The sequence below is a fragment of the Euprymna scolopes genome, chromosome 4 (assembly GCF_053919585.1).
Source record: "Euprymna scolopes isolate OS-2025 chromosome 4, ASM5391958v1, whole genome shotgun sequence".
Taxonomy (NCBI): domain Eukaryota; kingdom Metazoa; phylum Mollusca; class Cephalopoda; order Sepiida; family Sepiolidae; genus Euprymna; species Euprymna scolopes.
The window spans coordinates 95043294-95062975 of NC_136485.1; the positions used below are offsets into that span (position 1 = coordinate 95043294).

The 19682-nt window shown below is 35.1% G+C and overlaps 1 protein-coding gene across 1 annotated transcript in view; it reads right to left on the bottom strand.

The window, feature by feature from the left end:
• Positions 1 to 19682, bottom strand: part of LOC145268956 (uncharacterized) — a 223755-nt gene that overhangs the window by 68999 nt on the left and 135074 nt on the right. Inside the window, exon 3 of the mRNA XM_080124591.1 lies at positions 2267 to 2293. Coding sequence (XP_079980717.1) covers positions 2267 to 2293 — 27 coding nt within the window. The remainder of the gene's footprint in view (positions 1 to 2266; positions 2294 to 19682) is intronic.

The window sequence follows — 19682 nt, forward strand, 5'->3', positions numbered from 1 at the left end:
TACAGGGCATACTGATGAGATTTTCCAGGGAGATGGGAAACTATTCTCCTTAAGACAACGTTTAAACAGTTTTGTAAGTATGGGCGCTAGTTCAGGTTGAAGTTTTTTGAGTTGGAATACCGTCAGGGCTAGTTGCTTTACTGGAATCAAGGTTTTTGATTAGCTTGGCAACATCACGTACAGATATACGTATATCACATAGCGTGTTTTCTGATACAGGAGGAAATATTGGGGGTTGGCGGCCTTGATCGCAAAGGGTAGAATTAGCAGCAAAGTTCTTGTCAAAGAGTTTGGCTTTGTCTGATGCTGACGAGATTACCTCAGGTCCATTGATAATAGTTGGGATGGAGCACACGCTTCTGTTCAGGATTCTGTTTGCTATTTGCCAAAACTGGTGGGAACCAAGCCGCTGCTCAGCTACTTTGGGCTTAACAGATTGAGCATACAACTCTCTTGCATTCTTTATTACTTTCTTACAATGGTTGCTGGCAGTCCTGAAAGCGGCTTTAGTTTTCATACATCTATTACGTTGGAAACAGTGGAAAAAGTGATTTCTGTGCGCAATGGCAGCAGCACATTCTGGAGAGAACCATGGCTGGCTGTTAGGTTTTTGCTGAAACTTTTTCGAGGGTATGAAACGGTCAATACCTACAATTAACCATTCCGTCAGGTCTAATACTATAGAGGACACATCCTTTTTAAACATGGAATGCAGAGGTAGATCAGATATAAATGTACGGAAGCTATCCCAGTCAGCCTTAGTGTATCGATATACTGTACGATGGAGAGGTACGTCTGGGGACTTATTACATTTCATTTTTATCTTAATTGATACAACAAAGTGGTCGGAAGATCCAAGAGGCGACAGAACAGAAACTGAACATCAGAAATGAAATTAATGTTTTTCATGTAATTTATTGATTGAGATTATGTGTTAATTATTACAGGGGGGTGTTTGAATGGTGTGTGAGGTTAACCTGTGTCTACAGTTAAATAATGTTCTTTTAATAAAAGTTTACTTATTAATGGCGCTAAGTTATAGAAACCTGCACGTTGTTTAATTGTGCTTGAAATTCTCTTATTTTTGCTTATTTCTCAGTTTTTCCCCAAAACACAGATAGAAAAATCTTCTAAGAAAATTTCACAACTAATATTAGAAAACACTTGAAAAATTTCACAACTAATATTAGAAAAAAACATTTGAAAATTTTCACAACTAATATTAGAAAACACTTGAAAAATTTTACAACTAATATTAGAAAACACTTGAAAAAGTTGATCTTATTTTCTTTTATAATGTCCTATTAACATCCAAGAAATAAAAACTAAAAAAAATACATTAGTATCTTTCTTTCATCAATTTGTCTTATTCTTATTTTCTTGAGTTCAAATTGCAAAATAAATGTTTTATATATTACAACTAATTGAGAGAATAGAGCAAGAATTACTTCTGATTATGTAATTCTTAAACCTTAAGAAAAAAATCTAAATTTTAATATCTTTAATATAATTATTACCAATCAATAACTCCAATCCTATTCTATTATCTATATACTCCGTTTTGTATATCACTTTCATGATAGTGCTCATGATGAGACAGAGAAATGACTGCTTTAAGTAGTTTTTAACAAGGTGTGAGTAACCAGTGGCAAAAATAAGCTGAAATCAAAATTAATTACCTCCCACCCCAACTCTCGTTTGTGTGTAGAAAGCAGCATAAACTAAAAACAATGTAAAACACATAATAATTTGAAAAATGTTTCTTAACACTTTAGGAAAAAAAAACAAATTTGCAAGTAAGTTAATCAAATTAAATATTTGGTGTGTGTATGTGGGGGGGGGGGGGCTTGGTTATCCTAAATAACTCAAATCAGTTTAAACTAAGAATGTTAAAATTAAGAGAAAGACAAAAAAATATGCATGTGTGTGTGTGGGGGGGGGGGTAAAGACTAGGAGTTATTTAAAACAAGTCATTCAACTTCTCTACCCCCATACTGAATTTGTTTGAAGTCTTAAACTTCACCACAATAAAATTAACAAGAGAAGATGTAGAGAGAAAGAAAACAGAAGAAAAAAGAAAAAAATAAATGCAGCAAAATAGTGACTAATAAATAGAGGAAAGGTTCTAGCAATTTGGCAGAAATCAATGTTTTTATTATTAAAATATTACTAAATAACATAGAACTCACATCCCTGATAAATGTAAGAACTATCACCTTCAACAAATTCGAATTGCAGTCTATGAGAAAAGGAGGTGCACACTTACCTTTATATCTTTCTCGTTGGAGATATCCTAAAAACAAATGAAAAAGTGATTAAAACAAATTCTCTATATAAACATTAATCTATTGCATAGAGGAAAAAAAAAGGTGTCCTTTTGTGCGTAAAACCGTGGCCTTCGTTATAAAGATGGCCGGCCAGCTGAAAAAATGACGTCATCGCCGAGGTCCCAACAAGCAAGATATGTGGAACTCTTAGACTGTCAATAATGAACAGTAATTTTTACAGACAGCGTTACAAAACTTCAAAATTGGATTAAAATAAAGAAATAAAGAAAGAACACGATTTATACTGAAACTCATCTAATATTAATAATAAAAAAATAATTAAAAAAACACACAAGTTATTTGTTTAAGTATATTATAAGCAATTGAATATTTCGTTGTATTATAGATTTTAAAGATTAGAATGCGTTCTTTAATTACTTATAAATTACATTTTAAAAAAGTGAAGGAACACGATTTGATTTGAAATAAACTTGAAGTTTATTTAATATAATTAAATGAAAATTATGCATGTAAGATTATGAATATTTGAAGCAGAACACAAGCAAAACATTTGATGAGTTAAGACAATAAACAAATATTAAAATTAAACTTTTTTTTGAATCAAAATGAATATTTTTTAATCAAAATGAATATTTTTAAATCAAACTGAACCACAATATTTTTTTTCAAAATCAAAAACAATATTTTTAATAAATTCATGAAATATTGCACAGTAAAAAAATTAACCTAAAGAAAAAATCATGTTTCTTATTTAAGATTATTTCACCACATAACAAAAATAACATGCAAAATCATTTTTTTATATCCATATTTTCAGTTTGTTAAAATACGTGGGTTTGTATTACTGTACACATAGATTCGAAAAAGTTGTCAAAAAACAAATATATAACAAATAAATGTTATCAAAGGCAAGATAAGTTACTTTTCTACCAAACTGGATATATTTTTCGTGTTTTTATTCAATGTAACATGTTTATTCAGCTCGAAAAACATAATGTTTACCGATGTATTCGAAAATTCCAGATGGCGTCTGATTCTCTCTTTAACACGGTAAGTTTGGGAAAAGGTGTTATAAATACAAAACCGGATAAAATACTGTTAAAAACTCGCTCAATATATGTTACCGTGACATAGGTTGACATATATTCGGCGGGTTTTTAATAGTATGTTGTATAGTTTTTTATTTATAACACCTTATCCCAAACTTACCGTGTTAAAGAGAGAATCAGACGCCATCTTGAATTTTCGAATACATCGGTAAACACTGTTTTTCGAGCTGAATAAACATGTTACATTGAATAAAAACACGAAAAATATTTGGTAGAAAAGTAACTTATCTTGCCTTTGATAACATTTATTTGTTATATATTTGTTTTTGACAACTTTTTCGAATCTATGTGTACAGTAATACAAACCCAATTACGTTAATGAAATGAATTGTACTTATTTACTATGCCTCCCCACGGGACAGAGTTAGACACCAGGGTCGTTTTTTAACGTGGAGAAAAGGTACAAAAATAAAAATTGTCTCAGTCGTGAAGGATTTCTCCTCCACCGAAAGAGAACAAGAAATAGAATGCAGCATCTGGAGAACAGATACTACACTTTGATCTGGTCCCGAAGCCCAAGACTGTTTAAGACCACGAGTGAACGCGCGTTTTTTTTTTTTTTAGTTTAGTTTCATATATATATATATATATATATATATATATATATATATATATATATATATATATATATATATATATATATAAAATAAGTATTTTTAAATTTTATCTTTCTAGCTTTAAAAAAAAGTTTAAAAATTTTATCAGCCGGCATAATTTATTTTTAAATATTGAAACATTTCAGGAAAATTAATTTTTGTTAGATTTTTAAACGTGTGTCAACAGCTTAAAAAAATCGTGTTTTAAAGAGTCGATGTTGTCTCGCATTTTCATTAGTTTTGTATGCTGTAAAAAATTTTTTTTTAATATTAGCAATTTATTTGAAACTTCTTTTGAATGGTAGAACATTTAGGATGATAATATTGAATTAAATTATAGTTACATCGTGTTAAATACAGGGGGGGGGGAGCACGTTAAAACTTACTTTGCTGAATGGAGATGGTGTAAAATCTTTTTTTTTTTTTTTTACTGCATTATAATTCTTTATCTTTCGGAAATGAAAATACTGTCACTTTTTGGTCCTTTACGATAATTTCCTCAGCAAGTTGGAACGATGCACCGTGAAGGCATTTTAATAAAAAAAGAAATATTACACTGACTTCAAGACGTTACGAATGCCTACCGGTGACTACCGGTGTCACCGGTATGGACTATCCGTGATGACGTCAGCAGATTAAATTATTTTTGCTCACCGGCCATCTTGTCTTTTAAGACGGTCTTGGTAAAACCCCCTATCTACCAAAAAATTATTTTACATATTCAGATTCAGTATGACCTTGAGACATTGTTATGGTTAAAAAAATACTATACTATTCATTTGTATGAGGTCACTAGGGATTAAATTAGTGCAGATAGTGTAGGTGGGGTTAAAAAATTAACATGTTCTTTTTGATTCAAGAAAAAATGACTTTTTATTGTAAATTATTTGGAAAAAAAAACAAACCCCAAAAAAACAAAAAGACAAACAAAAAAATTCTGAACTAGTGGCACTTGTTTGCACTGTCCAACGTATCTGTACAACCCTTGGCTGATATAGGCAGCCATTGGATACAACTAGTTTTTGATGGTAACTGTATCTGCTGTGTACCCTACAAATAGCAGTAGTTTTTCAGAACCATAGTAACTGTAGTCTCCTCTTCTTAGGTGTAGATAACTATTCAACGTTAGTTGAAAATTGAAGACTTATTGAGCTAAAAAAAACAAAAACAAAAAAACACTTAATAGGTTTATTAAAATAAAGATGGAAGTTTAAAAAATGCCCATATGCGAGTCAAGTGTCGCTTCTCTTTGAAAACACTTAGTGCTTATTCTAAGTGAGAATATAATTATCTTCAATTACTAAGATAGGAGGATGTGGCAGTAAAAAAACTCCTTAATTGATCTACTCTGGTCTCCCTGCTGTTCCCTACTCTACAGTAAAAACTGCCAAGCTTTTAATCTTGACTTTATAAAAAAATGTGCTTTGCCATCGTCATCAAATTTGGTTACTAATTTACCCTCCATCCATTAAATAATTTTACATTTCGCAAAACATCAGCTATGCTGAGGAGTCACTAACAGTGAAACACCCATCAGTAAATAATTTTAAAAATAAAAATATAGATGCCCCAAACCTAACATAGGGGACAAAACACAATAGAAGGGATGTAATTCTCTAATAGCATTTAGGTTAAATGCTTCACTGTAGATAATTGAACCTGTTCAAATTGCTTATCAAAACCAATAACAAACAAATTGTGTGTGTGTATATGTATATATATATATACTAGCAAGGAGATCAGACTTTGCCCGAAATTGTTTCAGATGCCCATATTTTTATTTTATTTATTTGCAGACTGTTATCCTCATCTTCATAGCTGTTGTTTCGCCACATTTCGGCAAACTCATTCTCTGGCCTTCTTCAGGTGATTAACTGCGACAGGATATTAATGCTGAGTCTCGTAACTGTATCCCCAGTAATTACTGCCTTCCATAGGTGTTGTAATCTCACAACGTTTTGGCCAACTAATCCTCTGGCCTGCTTTAAGTAGGATTGAAACTGCTATCTTCCGTAAAGACTCAATGCCTCTTTGTGGAAAGTAAATGCTCAGTGTAAACTATTCAAATTTAGACACCTGAAGGAAAACATGTTTAAATGTTTACTATTTGAACAAGGTTTGACATCAAATAAGGATAAAGTAATTCGGCCAATTATATTGACAATGTTAGAACAAGATGCCGAGATAACAGTGCAAAAAGTATCATAGAAATGCAAGAAATTAGTCAATACCAGATGTGATAATATATGTATTTAAGACAAAAATGTTGCCGAATTAATAAAGTAAAGCATAACTATAAAGAAAATAAAATGCAAACATGATGAAACAATGAAAAAATATAAAAAAAAGTTACAAAACGTCTTCGTGTCAATAAAACGCACGAAAGTCATATTTTTCTTTCCTCAACTCGCAACAAATCCTCGTTCTCAGTCTAAGCTGTCCAACAAGAAAACACTCAATCCTCATGCTTTACTATTCGTCCCATTTAACAATTACCAATTATGTACATATGCAAATTAATGATATACATTCACCAATGAGCGACCTACAAAATTATGCTCATCTTTTCTTTTCTACATTTTCTGTCATCGTTTTACAGGCTAAGCAAACACCAGGTGATGTGCAAGAGTGATGATTTCTTTTACACCCGCTCCTGATATCACTATCACAAATAGCTGCGAGATGGTGATCACCGTCACCATCGACCAACATAGTCTGAGGATTTATTAATTTTTCTATTCGTCAACTGCCAAATCTTGAGGTGCACCAAGCATTTGGTGGTTTTACCCAAACACGATCTCCCACTTTTACGGGGTGTCAACAACCCTAATCACTGATGGTGAAACATTTATCCCTTTTATATGCTATTTGTAGTGGTAAATCCCCTTGGCTGGCGCAGTTGATGGTGTTGTATCATCCTTGGTGTTAGTTCACTAAGTACATTCCATAACATTGAATGAATACATGTTACTGATAGCTGGATGCCATATTGAATATGTTGTTGCAAAGAAAAAGAGTACACGAAACCTCAACTCATTGCAGCAGTGTCGTCCGTCGGCACTTTCCGTAGACTCATTTTCACATCTGTCCTCGTGAGATCCAGTGGCCTGTTTTTATAAAAGACAGAGTTCTCCAAATTTGCATATGTGTGCGAGAGCACATGAGATTCTGCGAGACTGCATTGTTATATAAGGCCGCAGGCGCCATCTTTGCCCCTTTTCAGATCATCATGACGCTGCATCGGCAAAGCGCACACCGAGGCCGTTTAAGAGGTAAGCCTGCGTTCCCACAATTTTCGCCACAGAATATCCACTTGAGACAAGGGGCATAACTAAATATATAAAGAAGTTTGATAACTTTAACATTGCTGGTGTCTTCTGGTGTCAAGTGTAAGTCAAAGTTCCAACAAAAAAAACAAACAAAAACAAATGGCTTATTAACACAACAAATCTTAGAATTTCAGTAGAGGCTCCCATCTTTGTCAAACAGTTTGCGAACTGTCCTTGTCCCCAGATCCATTCAATTTGGATTTCTTCATTTACCAATATTTCCCTTACTCTGTCCAGATCAACTATTCATTTTACCATAAACAAAGATGATAAATCCATCCTGTGAGGGATCATCCTCCAAGCTGGCATAGGTAGCATCCAAATAGCAAACCACACTCAAATCTGAAGAATTTCCCAGCTGTAGAAATGAGATGGAATCTGTCTTTGATTTTAGCTTTAATAGGTTTAATAGTGATTTGTTGGCTTCAAAAGGTAACTTCACTTCAGATTTTTCGGTATTACTCATCCTACACTCATCAAATGATATATCAGGTTGAGTCTGGGTAAATACCCACATTATTTGACCTGTTTCCTTTAGGATCTTCCTTTCTTTATGTCTATTGGAGAAATAAATGAAACATAATTGTTGCAATATTTTGGGATTAATGGGGTATGATCCCACACAGTCGGATTAATCTGTTTATAAACGATGCTGCTAAGAACTGATGAATCAAATTAATTCACGTTCTGCTACCAACCAATCAGAAACCAGAATTGCTTCATAAATATTAAACCTTTTCTGGAGCAATTTCACATGTTCTTTTCCCGGGTTTCGACACCGTAAGAATATTTTGTTCTATGGAACTGTCTACTACAAACAAGTCACCTCCCAGGACTTGTGTGTAACAGCAAACCATCTGAAGCTCAAAATGGCTTACACTTCTAGAGGTTATGGCCCCAGCGTGCGTCTTTATTTCTATGGATCCGAATCAAAATTTGAATTGTGGCAAGTTAAATTTCTGGGATATCTACGAATCCAAAAGCTACACAAAGTACTACAAACACAACCTGAATACAGAAACGACCCCGACTTCATTGAAAAGGACGCAACTGTCTTTGCGGAATTAATACAGTGTTTAGATGACCGAAGTCTATCACTGGTAATGAGAGAAGCCCTGGACGACGGCTGCAAAGCATTAAACATATTGAGAGAGCATTATTTATCGAAAGGAAAACCCAAAAGAAATAGAAGACGACCCGATTTTTTTGTGGTCGACAATATAAAGGATTATCAAATCGACTATTGCTATTCAATGGAAAATGCGCCAAAAAGCTCCAACGAAGCAATTAATTCAGAACATTGTGATGAATGGAAAATTGCTATGAAAAAAGAAATAGATGTCTTAACCGAAAATGATACCTATACGGTAGTGCCTCTCCCAAGAGATAAACATGTTATTTCTACTAGATGGGTCTTTACAAAAAAGAGTGTAGCATCAGGCGTAGAACAGTACAAAGCAAGATTTGTTGCTAAAGGGTGCTCTCAGATTCACGGTAAAGAATACTTTTCTATGTTTTCACCGACCACAAACCTAACAACAATCAGAATTTTACTGCAAGCCGCATCACAATATGACTTAAACATCCATCAAATGGACGTAAAAAATGCTTATTTGAATGCCCCAATAGACTGTGAAATTTATATTACCCCTCCAGAGGGATTTATAATGAAAAATAAAAATAGTGTGTGGCGACTTAACAAGTCATTATATGGTCTAAAGCAGAGTGCTCAGTGTTGGAACACAGTATTCCATGATTATATTATTAAACAACAATTTAGACAATGCGCTGTAGACCCCTGTTTATATACCCAACACAAAGACGATAAACTACTGATTTTGGTTTTGTGGGTCGATGATATTTTAATCGCATCAAATTGTGACATAATGTTAACTGATGTTAAGAACAAATTAAGTAAAAGATTCAAAATGACCGATCTTGGCAAAATATCCTGGTTTCTGGGGATAGAATTTACTCAAAGCAAAGGACTTGTTACGATGACTCAATCGAGATACATCGACAAAATACTATTAAAATTTGGAATGGGAGAGTACAAGAAACGCTCTACACCGGTCGAAAATGATATTAATAAAAATATACACACAGAATCTGAAATAATAAATGACACAATATCGCGAAATTATAGGTAGTCATATATATTTAATGACTGCAACCAGGCCCGACATATGCTATACAGTAACGAAACTGTCACAAAAATTATCACGACCGACAATGAAGGATTTAAACAGAGCTAAACAAGTCCTACGTTATTTAAAAGGAACTAAAGAACAGAAGTTAGTATTTAGAAAATCAAGAAATCCCCTAAAATTAGAAGGTTTTTCAGATTCAGACTGGGCAAACGACGAAGATCGCAAGAGTGTATCTGGATATCGTTTCAGACTCTCAGAAAATGGGCCTATTATTTCATGGAAATCTAAAAAGCAACAGATTGTATCTCTCTACGTTTGAAGCAGAATTTATCGCGATCACACACACGACCCAGGAAGCACTCTACCTTAAAAATATCCTGAAAACTATTTTAAAGCGAGAATTGATTACAAGCCCCGTAGTAATTAATTGTGATAATCAAGCCAGTATAGTCTTAGCACAGAACACTATAATCAACCAAAGATCTAAGCATATAGATATAAAATACCATTTCATAAAAAACGAGATAAAAAAGGAATCCATTATTTTGAATCAGAACAAAATATCACTGATGTATTTACGAAACCGGCGACAAGGATAAAGCTACAACGTTTTTTCTCAAAACTTGTTGGTGAATTCGACTGAATAATTTTTTTTTTCTTTCACTGCCCTGTATGTATATAGATTTCTATATATTAAAAATACAGACCAGCGAAGTTCCACTTATGAAAAGGCTCTTACTTTTTTGCACGAATATCAGCGGAAAACCCTAGGGGTAATGCTCAGAGTATATAGGTTTCCATATATCAAAAAAAAAAAAAAAAAAAAAAAAGTCCTGGACAAGACGTTAAACTGTATCCATTTTATTTGTATCAACACTTTAACCTACTAATGCGTAACTAATACTTTTGCTTAAAAAAAAAAAAAAATCTTTGTAATTTTCCTTTTTGACATTTGAACACAATTAAAAATGGCGTTTTTTTAAATGCTAAAATTCTAAAATCCAAATGATTTCTAATTTTTGTTATGTCTAAGTGAATATAAAAATATATATTTATTTTTGAGCAGAACAAACACAAGGGACTTCCCCATTATAAAAAAATAGGGAGGATGTTGCAATATTTTGGGATTAATGGGGTATGATCCCACACAGTCGGACGATTCTATTTATAAACGATGCTGCTAAGAACTGACGAATCAAATTAATTCACGTTCTGCTACCAACCAATCAGAAACCAGAATTGCTTCATAAATATTAAACCTTTTCTGGAGCAATTTCATATGTTCTTTTCCCGGGTTTCGACACAGTAAGAATATTTTGTTCTGTGGAACTGTCTACTACAAACAAGTCACCTCCCAGGACTTGTGTGTAACAGCGAACCATCTGAAACTCTTCTGAAACTCAAAATGGCTTACACTTCTAGAATAATTGTTACAAATCTACATCTGCATAACATCTTATATTAAATCGCTCTCCAAATTTTTTCACTTGTTTCAGCCTCCATAAACTTTTTTCTCACAGAAAGTAAAGCATTTAAATTGATTCTAACCATATCACTGGTTGTTGCCGTATCTAATGCGGGTAGCTGGTTTATTAAAACTGATGGCGTATTAATATTGGAGCCAAAAACAAGCTCATTTGGGCTATGTCTAGAATAATTCTGAAAAGCATTTTTAGCACTTACAGCCCAAGCCAAAGCTATTTCTGGTTCACATTTCTCATCTTCCAATATTTTTTCCATTGCTTCAGCCAAGATTAAATTATGATGTTCCACAGTGCCATTACTGAATGGACTTTCAGCAGCTGTAGTTTTGATATTCATTTTTTCGTTCATCTCCCAATAGCCATCATTATTAAATTCTCCGCCATTATCACTCAAAAAGCATTTAGGAACTCCAAAATATGCTACCCATATTGAAAATATGTTGCAAATAATTTTCTCACTCTTCTGGCTTTTAATCAGTCTGGCAGCATAGTAACTAGTGGATGTGTTAATTAAGTGTAAAATCTAGCATTGGTTTTGTCTGAATTCTTTTAAGTCCATACATCCAGTGTCATTAAAGCGGTTTCCAAGAGCCAATCCCACCAACGGACTGTTATAGCAGTCAAAAGCTAAAGGGGAAATAACTCTAATAAAGGAAGTAAGAGTTATTACCCTTATATAGATAAAAAGAAAAAGACTAGATTTCCATGCATACCATGGTGTAAATATAATTTTTTTCGCCTGTAATAAATAGTATTTAACCTAAAATGAACTTTTTTACTTTTCATTCAAATATTCCACGATTCTGACAACCCAATTATCCGGACACAACAAAATTGGGGACAAAGATGAGATTGGATTAAATACAAACCTTAAAAACAGAATTTGCACATGGTGATAATTTAAAAAAAAAAAAAAAAAAGAAAAAGACAGAATTATTTTAGTCATGAATCCAAATCATTGGAAAAAATATTGCAAAACCAGCAAGAGGAATTTTTAAAAAAATCAAAATAATTTAATTGAAAATTTAACAGCTCAATTTCACAAACAATTGATGGACACACCGAAATCAATTTCTCTGGACACTATGGCAAACACAATAATTTTTCATTCAATCCGGATTTAAAACTGACCTTTACTGCTTGATATGGGTGATGGAAGGATACATTTCAACGAGTTTGCATCTATGGACGAAGCATGGAAAGGGCATTTATTGCTTGGGACAGCAAAACATGAAAGATATTCAAATTACATCCTTCCGAAAAAAACATGAAATTTCACATTTGATGAAACGATAGCACAGTTATCGGACATTTTAGGTGTGTCAGCATCTTTGTTTAATATGCGTTACAATTGTTTGAAATTAAAGAAAAATGCTGCAGACGATTTTGTGCTAGAATTGTTAATCTGCAATGGGAAAATTTTCAGCTGAAATCACTGACAGAGGATTAATTCAAATGCCTCATTTTCATCGCAGGGTTACAATCTCCAGAAGAGGCAGACATTTTCCCATGTCTACTGTCTATGGTTGAAAAAGACAAAGAAATAACGGTACAGATTTAGACCACAGAATGTCAATGACTAATCAATCTAAAACAAGACACACCAATGATGCAACAACAAAGCCTATCAGTTTGTAACAACATCAAATCGGTTGAGAAATCCTCGACTGGGAATAGGAAGAAGCTGCCAATGCCCTATTGATCATGTGGAGAGATGCACTATGCTCATTTCTGTCCATTCAAAAGACACACATGCCAACTCTGTTCACGGCGTGGGTACCAGGACGGATTTTGTGGTAAAAATAACTGTAACACTTCCAGGTTGAGTACTGCACAGCCAGGAAGTAAAAAAAAAAAATCACAGAAAAACGCCAGGACGTTTCCAGAAAGTCACATTGAATTCAATTTTTGCCACTTTCAACATAGAAAATATATACTAGTTGAGATAAATAACAAGCATGTGAACTGCTTTGGATATTCATTCCTTTAATGTCACATCCAACATGGGAATTGTTGGGAAAACCAACTCTCAAGAAGACAACTCCTATTGCTTGTGGTGCATCGGGAAACAAGATGCAACTAACTGGTGAGTTGACAGGGAATGTCTCTTTTAAAGAAAAAAAAATTTCAGGTGGGTGCTATGTCTCTGATACATAAACTCTGAATCTTCTTGGTTTGGATTTTATTGAAGAACTTGATCTTTTTAATGTCCCCCTAAAGTCAATTTTCAATTCTTTTAATATTAATGCTGCAGCAGAGGCTGAAACACATTTTAAGAACATACTTAAAGCAAAGTTTAGCAATGTTTTTCAAGAGGGACTTGGACATTGTTCTAAAGTTAAAGCGACTTTAAAACCAGTCTTCAGACCAAAGCGTCCGGTACCATACGCAACTTTAGACACAGTAGAAAAAGAATTGGATCGGCTACAACAAGAAGGAGAAATCCAACCTACAAATTACTCATCCTGGGCAGCACCTGTTATCATTGTGAAGAAGGCTAATGGCAAAGTATGTCTATGTGCGGACTTCAGCATAGGACTACATGACAGACTGAAGACACATAAGTATCCACAACCCATACAAGAGGATCTGTTCTCAAAACTCAATAGTGGAAGATGTTTTGCAAAACTGGACCTTGCAAATGCATATCTACAAATGGAGGTGGATGAAGATTCCAATAATCTTCTCACTATCAACATCCACACGGGATATTTCAATTTAACTGCCTTTCATTTGGGGTCAAGTCAGCTCTGGCAATATTCCATCAAATTATGAATAAAATGCTCACAGGATTGCCAGGAGTTTCCGCCTACACTGATGATATTATCGTTACAGGCACATCTCAAGAGGAACTTTTACATCGTCTGACTGCCGTGCTGGATTGAATTCAACAATATGAATTTCACTTAAGACCAGGCAAATGCAAATACTTCCAAACTATAGCTGTGGAACCTGAAGTTGTCTTTGCGCTTGTTTCCAGTGAGATCGCTACCTATCACTTCAGAGATGATCCAGGAGACTACAGCCGCAGATTCATTATTACAGAAAGTTCAACATTTTTATCTCACAAGCTGGCCAAAAACATGCACTGACCAGCAACTTCAACCATTTTTTCAAAGAAGATCTTTATCCAAGATCAATGGTACACTTCTTTTTGGGGAAGGTGTGGTTATCCCATTCAAACTCGAGAACAGAATTCTCAAACAATTCCACTATGGACATCAAGGAATTAATCAGATGAAAGCATTGGCACATGGCTATGTGTATTTGCCAAACATGGACAGGCAATTAGTGGAACTGGTAAAAAGTTGTGCCAAATGTCAAATGGTTGCAAAATCTCCTCGAAATTGCATGCATGGCCTAGCCCAAAAATGCTTTGGTCATGACTACACATGTTGCAGGACCAATTGATAAACAACATTACTTTATATTGGTTGATTTTTTTTTTTTACATGGTAGTCACCACTTATCAAGGCCCATAGGCCACTCAGGGATAAGGGTTATTGCATGTACATTAATCAATGGGATAATATCGTAGTAATCGTTAGTAATGGGGATTTGATAAATTGGATTACTTAAGCGTGGGGGGGCGGTTTATCAGGAATTTGTTTATGTTGGACTTGAAGACATACAAGTTGTAGTCAGGTGGGAAACAAGCAAATGGAAGAGAGTTCTACAGACATGCACTTCTAAGAAGCGTTGTTCATTGAATCTACGTTTTGATTTAGGCACAAAAGAGTAGGGAAAATTATAGACAGTGGTTTCAGCTAGATGAGGTTTTTCCGTGAAAGATTGGCAAGGGAGGGCCAGAGATTGGAGCTCAGATAAGCACTTGTCATGGAAATAATAATAAAACAAAGACAAGCTCACAACATCTCTTCTGTGGGAGAGAGGTTGCAGGGAAGAGAAAAGGGCATACTCCACTAAGTCTATTTTGTACTCTGTAAAGGCAGGATAAGCTGTTTTTAGTAGTTCCTGCCCAGATGTGGCAGCAGTACTCCATCCTTGGACATATTTGGCTTTCATATAGATAGAGAATTGCATCAGCAGTGAGATATCTACTGGAACAGTAGAAAGATCCCCCCCATTTTTCCACAGACCTTGGCAACAGATTTGATGTACGTGTTCCATTTCAGATCAGGAGTAAAGGTCAATCCCAGAAGCTTGTCAAAACATGGAGCCTCCCCAAGATGAGAGCCATTCATTTCAATTGATGCCAGATGGGGATCAGAGCGTTGATGATGTAAAGATAGAAGCTTGGTTTTTATATGCATTAAAAGTAACCAGCCACCTCTTACCCCATTGTATCATGCGCTCAAGATCAGAGGAGAGAGAATCAGAGAGAACTTTGTCATTTACAATCTTTGATGTGTTGCCATAGATGATAGTGTCACCAGCATAGATGTCAACGAATGATTTAAGTATGTGTTTTGGGAAATCATTGATGTAGATCAGGAAGGGAGTTGGGCCCAGGATGGACCCCTGAGGGACTCCAGCATTAATACTGTAAACTTTCATTTCTGCCCATCAACCACTACTCTTATGAGTTTATCAGAGAGAAATGATTTAATGATTGAGAAAATATTTCCAGTTATACCGTAGCTGGAAATCTTGTGAAGTAGGCCTTTATGCCACACCTTATTGAAGGCCTTTAATATGTCAAGAGCAATTGCCCTACAAAGGAAGCCTTTGTAGAGAGATTTACTAATCTTATGAGATATAACCGTTAGCACATCTGCTGTAGAGCTAGCAGAACGGAAACCATATTGCATGTCACTAAGGTTATTTCTGCTGAGGTGGTTGACTACTACTTTAGTTTATATGGATTCCAGCAACTTACTCATAACGCATAGGAGACTTGGTTTGTACTGAGAGGGAGATGACCTATCACCTGAATTCTTAAATACAGGGTATACTGATGAGGTTTTCCAGGGTGTTGAGAAGCACTTCTCCTTAAGACAACGCTTAAAAAGTTTTGTAAGTATGGGGGGAAAATTCTGGTCGAAGCTTTTTCAACACTATAATTGAAATGCCGTCAGGGCCAGTTGCTTAACTGAAATCAAGGTTCTTGATTAGCTTGGCAACATCATGCACAGATATTTGTATGTTGCATAGCGTGTTGTCTGTTATAGGAGGCAATACCCCCGTAGTTGATGCTTACAGTTAATGACCAGAAGTCTTCCATACTACATCGAATGAAATTGTAAAGAAACTACAGGAAATTTTCAGCAGATTGGGCGTTCCTGAAATCTTAGTTTCGTAAATCGTAATCTTAGTTCCTGAAATCTTAGTACTGCATTTACCTCAGCAGAATTTTCTGACTTCTATAAATAAAGCAGTATTCAGCATCGCAGATCTCAACCTTTCCATCCACAATCAAATGGCCAAGATGAATACTTTGTCGACACATTTAAGAGAGCACTCTTGAAGTTAAAAGGGGAAAGAACTACTCAAGAGATCATAGAAATATTTCTAATGGAAAATTTCCTGCTGAAACATTGATGAACAGAAAAATATGTTTACCAATGGATGCTATACGTCCATCATCAAATAATCTTCCCAAGAGAAAAAAGGTGATGCAAAATTCAATTGCCATCATGGAGCAAGGTTACATAAATTCCTACCAGGACAACCTGTATTGGCAAAAGACTACCGCAATAGACACAATGTCACATAGTACGTCATTCTAGCAATGTAATTTATGATGTGGATGTACAATCTTCTATTTGGGTCACACTCTTATCTGCCAAAGAGACAATCAAATAACAAGTATTAAATAAAACAAGTCTGAGAAGAAATGTCCAGTCCGAAGGACACAATGGAAGTGCAAACCATCTTCAACTCTACAAATAGACCCACATCAAACATCCTACAAGCACCATATTTCAAAGGGGAGGTGTTATAGCGATCAAAAGCTAAAGGGGAAATAATTCTAATAAAAGAAGTAAGAATTATTGCCCTTATAATAGATAAAAAAAAAAGACTAGAGAGTTCTGGGAGAATGGACAAGATGGTGGCTGTAAATATAATTGTGTTTTTACTGTAATAAATAGTATTTAACCTAAAATGAGCTTGTTTACTGGACAAAGAGGAGTTAAGCCTTAAACAAACTGAACATGAATCACAGATATCCTTAATAAGAGCCAGAAACTTCTTATCCTTAGTGGCTCTGATGATATCAATTTCTCTTTTGATGCATGAGAAAACTGTTTATGTAATTTCTCAGCCTTCATTCTTTCAGCTGTCAGTTTTAAAATCTAGTACCCATGCCAGCAGTTTTCATTGATTTATGACTTAGTAACAAGGATAAATCATTTGTGACAATATCAGTCTCTATGTATGATCTGAAACCTTTTACATATATCCTATAGTTACCAGCACTTTAATTGCTTTTACCTTCCCTCCATCACCAAAGCAAAATGTCCTGTTGGATTTAAAAGTCTCAGTCATCAACCCAAGTTCTTCAGTAATAGTTCTAGAACAGGAAGAACCCAACACTGCCATACTCAGTATCTCTTTTACAAGATTGGACATTTTTATATTGGAATCATTTATCAATGTTTGATAACAGACCTCAGAATTAATTAATGAGAGGTGTACAGTGTCGGTATTTTTAGGACTAAAACCAGTACAGTCTCTGGCAAAATGCCTAATAGAACCACACTTAAAACAACCCATTGTCCTACCTTGTCTGTCCGTTGGATTTGTTTTCATTTTCCTCCGATACATTCGCTGTATTTAAAGCAAAAAATGGTTGGACTCCTTCCGGCAGAGAAATTCCATATTTACGTAATTTCTGGTACAAGAATTCATAACGCATGAAAAAGTCATTTATGTTTATTCCAGCAGCTCTTTTGTAAGAGTAAAATTCCTTGAATGACATGTATGCCATCGTGTTTTCGTCCATTAAATATATCTCGTCCAACTTGTCTATAATTATTTTTAATCTATCAGTTCAGCCAATATCTGTGATGTCTAAGTGTTGAATGCATTCTCGTATGTTTTGTGGTAAATCCGTGAAGATAAACCATACACTTGTCTTGCTTCCATTTGATGTACATTTCTTCATTCTGCAAAATGTGCGGCTGTTTCATAAATGACGCCATCTTCCTTTCAATTGTGTTTCAACATAAGTTGAACAGATATAATATCTATCACATGAAAAAACTTCGCTCTGCTACCAATGTTAGTTCACTTAGTACATCCTACGACGTTGAATGAACATGTGTTACTAACAGTCGGATGCCATATTGAATATCTACTCAAGACATATATATATATATATATATATATATATAAATATATAGAAGAAAGCCACCAAGTTTGATAGCTCTAGTCTAACTTTAACACTTGGGTATCACATTATACCAGTACACAGCTTCTAGAATCGAACATTGTGTCCTGGCTGCAATTCTGCTCTGTTATGCCATTATCTTCAAAAAAATATGTTGATTGGTAATGCATTCTACACCCCCCCCCCATTCAGTTGTGAATTTCTGAAATTCTTGGCATCGAAATGTAGAGGTATTATCAGTCAAGATTTCAAGCAGGGGACCACATTCAAAAAAGATGGATCTTATTTGTCACACAACGCTCAATGTATCCCACCGTGTTAACAGACGTCATACAGTCTGTTAAAGTCAAGAAATGTTTGCCATCATAATCCATACCTATTCAACACCAGTTTTCCTCCATCTCAGACTTCCCTTTTTGCCATCGGGATAGTGCTGGATCAATTTGCTGACATTCTTCGCACAAGTGTATTGCTGCCTTAATCAATGCCTTCGTAGTTGCAGGACACACTCTTTGGACAAAATATGTGGTTTGACAAATTCCAAAACGTCTTCTGATGTATTTCACAGATCCGGTGTTAATTGATCCATCAAGCCTGCACATGTCAGTTTCGGAAGATTAGATCCCTGCCTCATTATATCACTCCATCTCTTTAGCACTCGAATCAGCTTATCAGCCAAATTCAGCTCTGATGGAACTAAGGTAATGTCAACCTGCAAACTGTATTTGTCAATGTGACACTTTATTATCACTGGTCTCCTTCATATCAACATTTCACTTGTGGCTTTAGCCCTAACTTGTGCCTTTACAGTTAAAATGTCAGTCAACCAGTGGTAAACACACAATGAGTCAGTGTGGAGGTGTACGACCTGGGCCTTTCAGTGTGGCATCAAGTTCCGCTAAATTGACATGCTGGGCATCATTTTTCAGATGAAGCCAGCACATATCTTCTACAACATTATCCAATCGTTCCAACACTACACCTGTAGCCAAAGAACTTGCGTCAACTCATGTATTCAGTTTGTGTCCAGATACATGCCACTCTCCTCGGGCAGGGTCATTTCTACATACTTTAGTCAACATTTCAGCCATCATTTGCTGGAGAGAATTGTCATCGACTATGTGACCGCAGTTGTTAGTCTTTTTAGTACTCCTGTTGCCATTCGGAGCCACCCACAGACAGGTAAATGTCCTACTAATTTACCATAAACAGAAAACGTGATGCACTGCATTAACACACTAGGTAACTCTGGAATCAAGCTTTTTCGCTTCAATTGTAAAGTATTACATTCCTCCCGGACCTCAAGGCCCATCCTTTAAGCGCTTAGGGTCCTTGCTTATTAAACCGAAAGATTCCAGTTTCATTTGAATCACATCTGCAGACATTATGTCTTAAGTCAGTGCTACATTACTCCCTTTCTGATGCCAGTCTC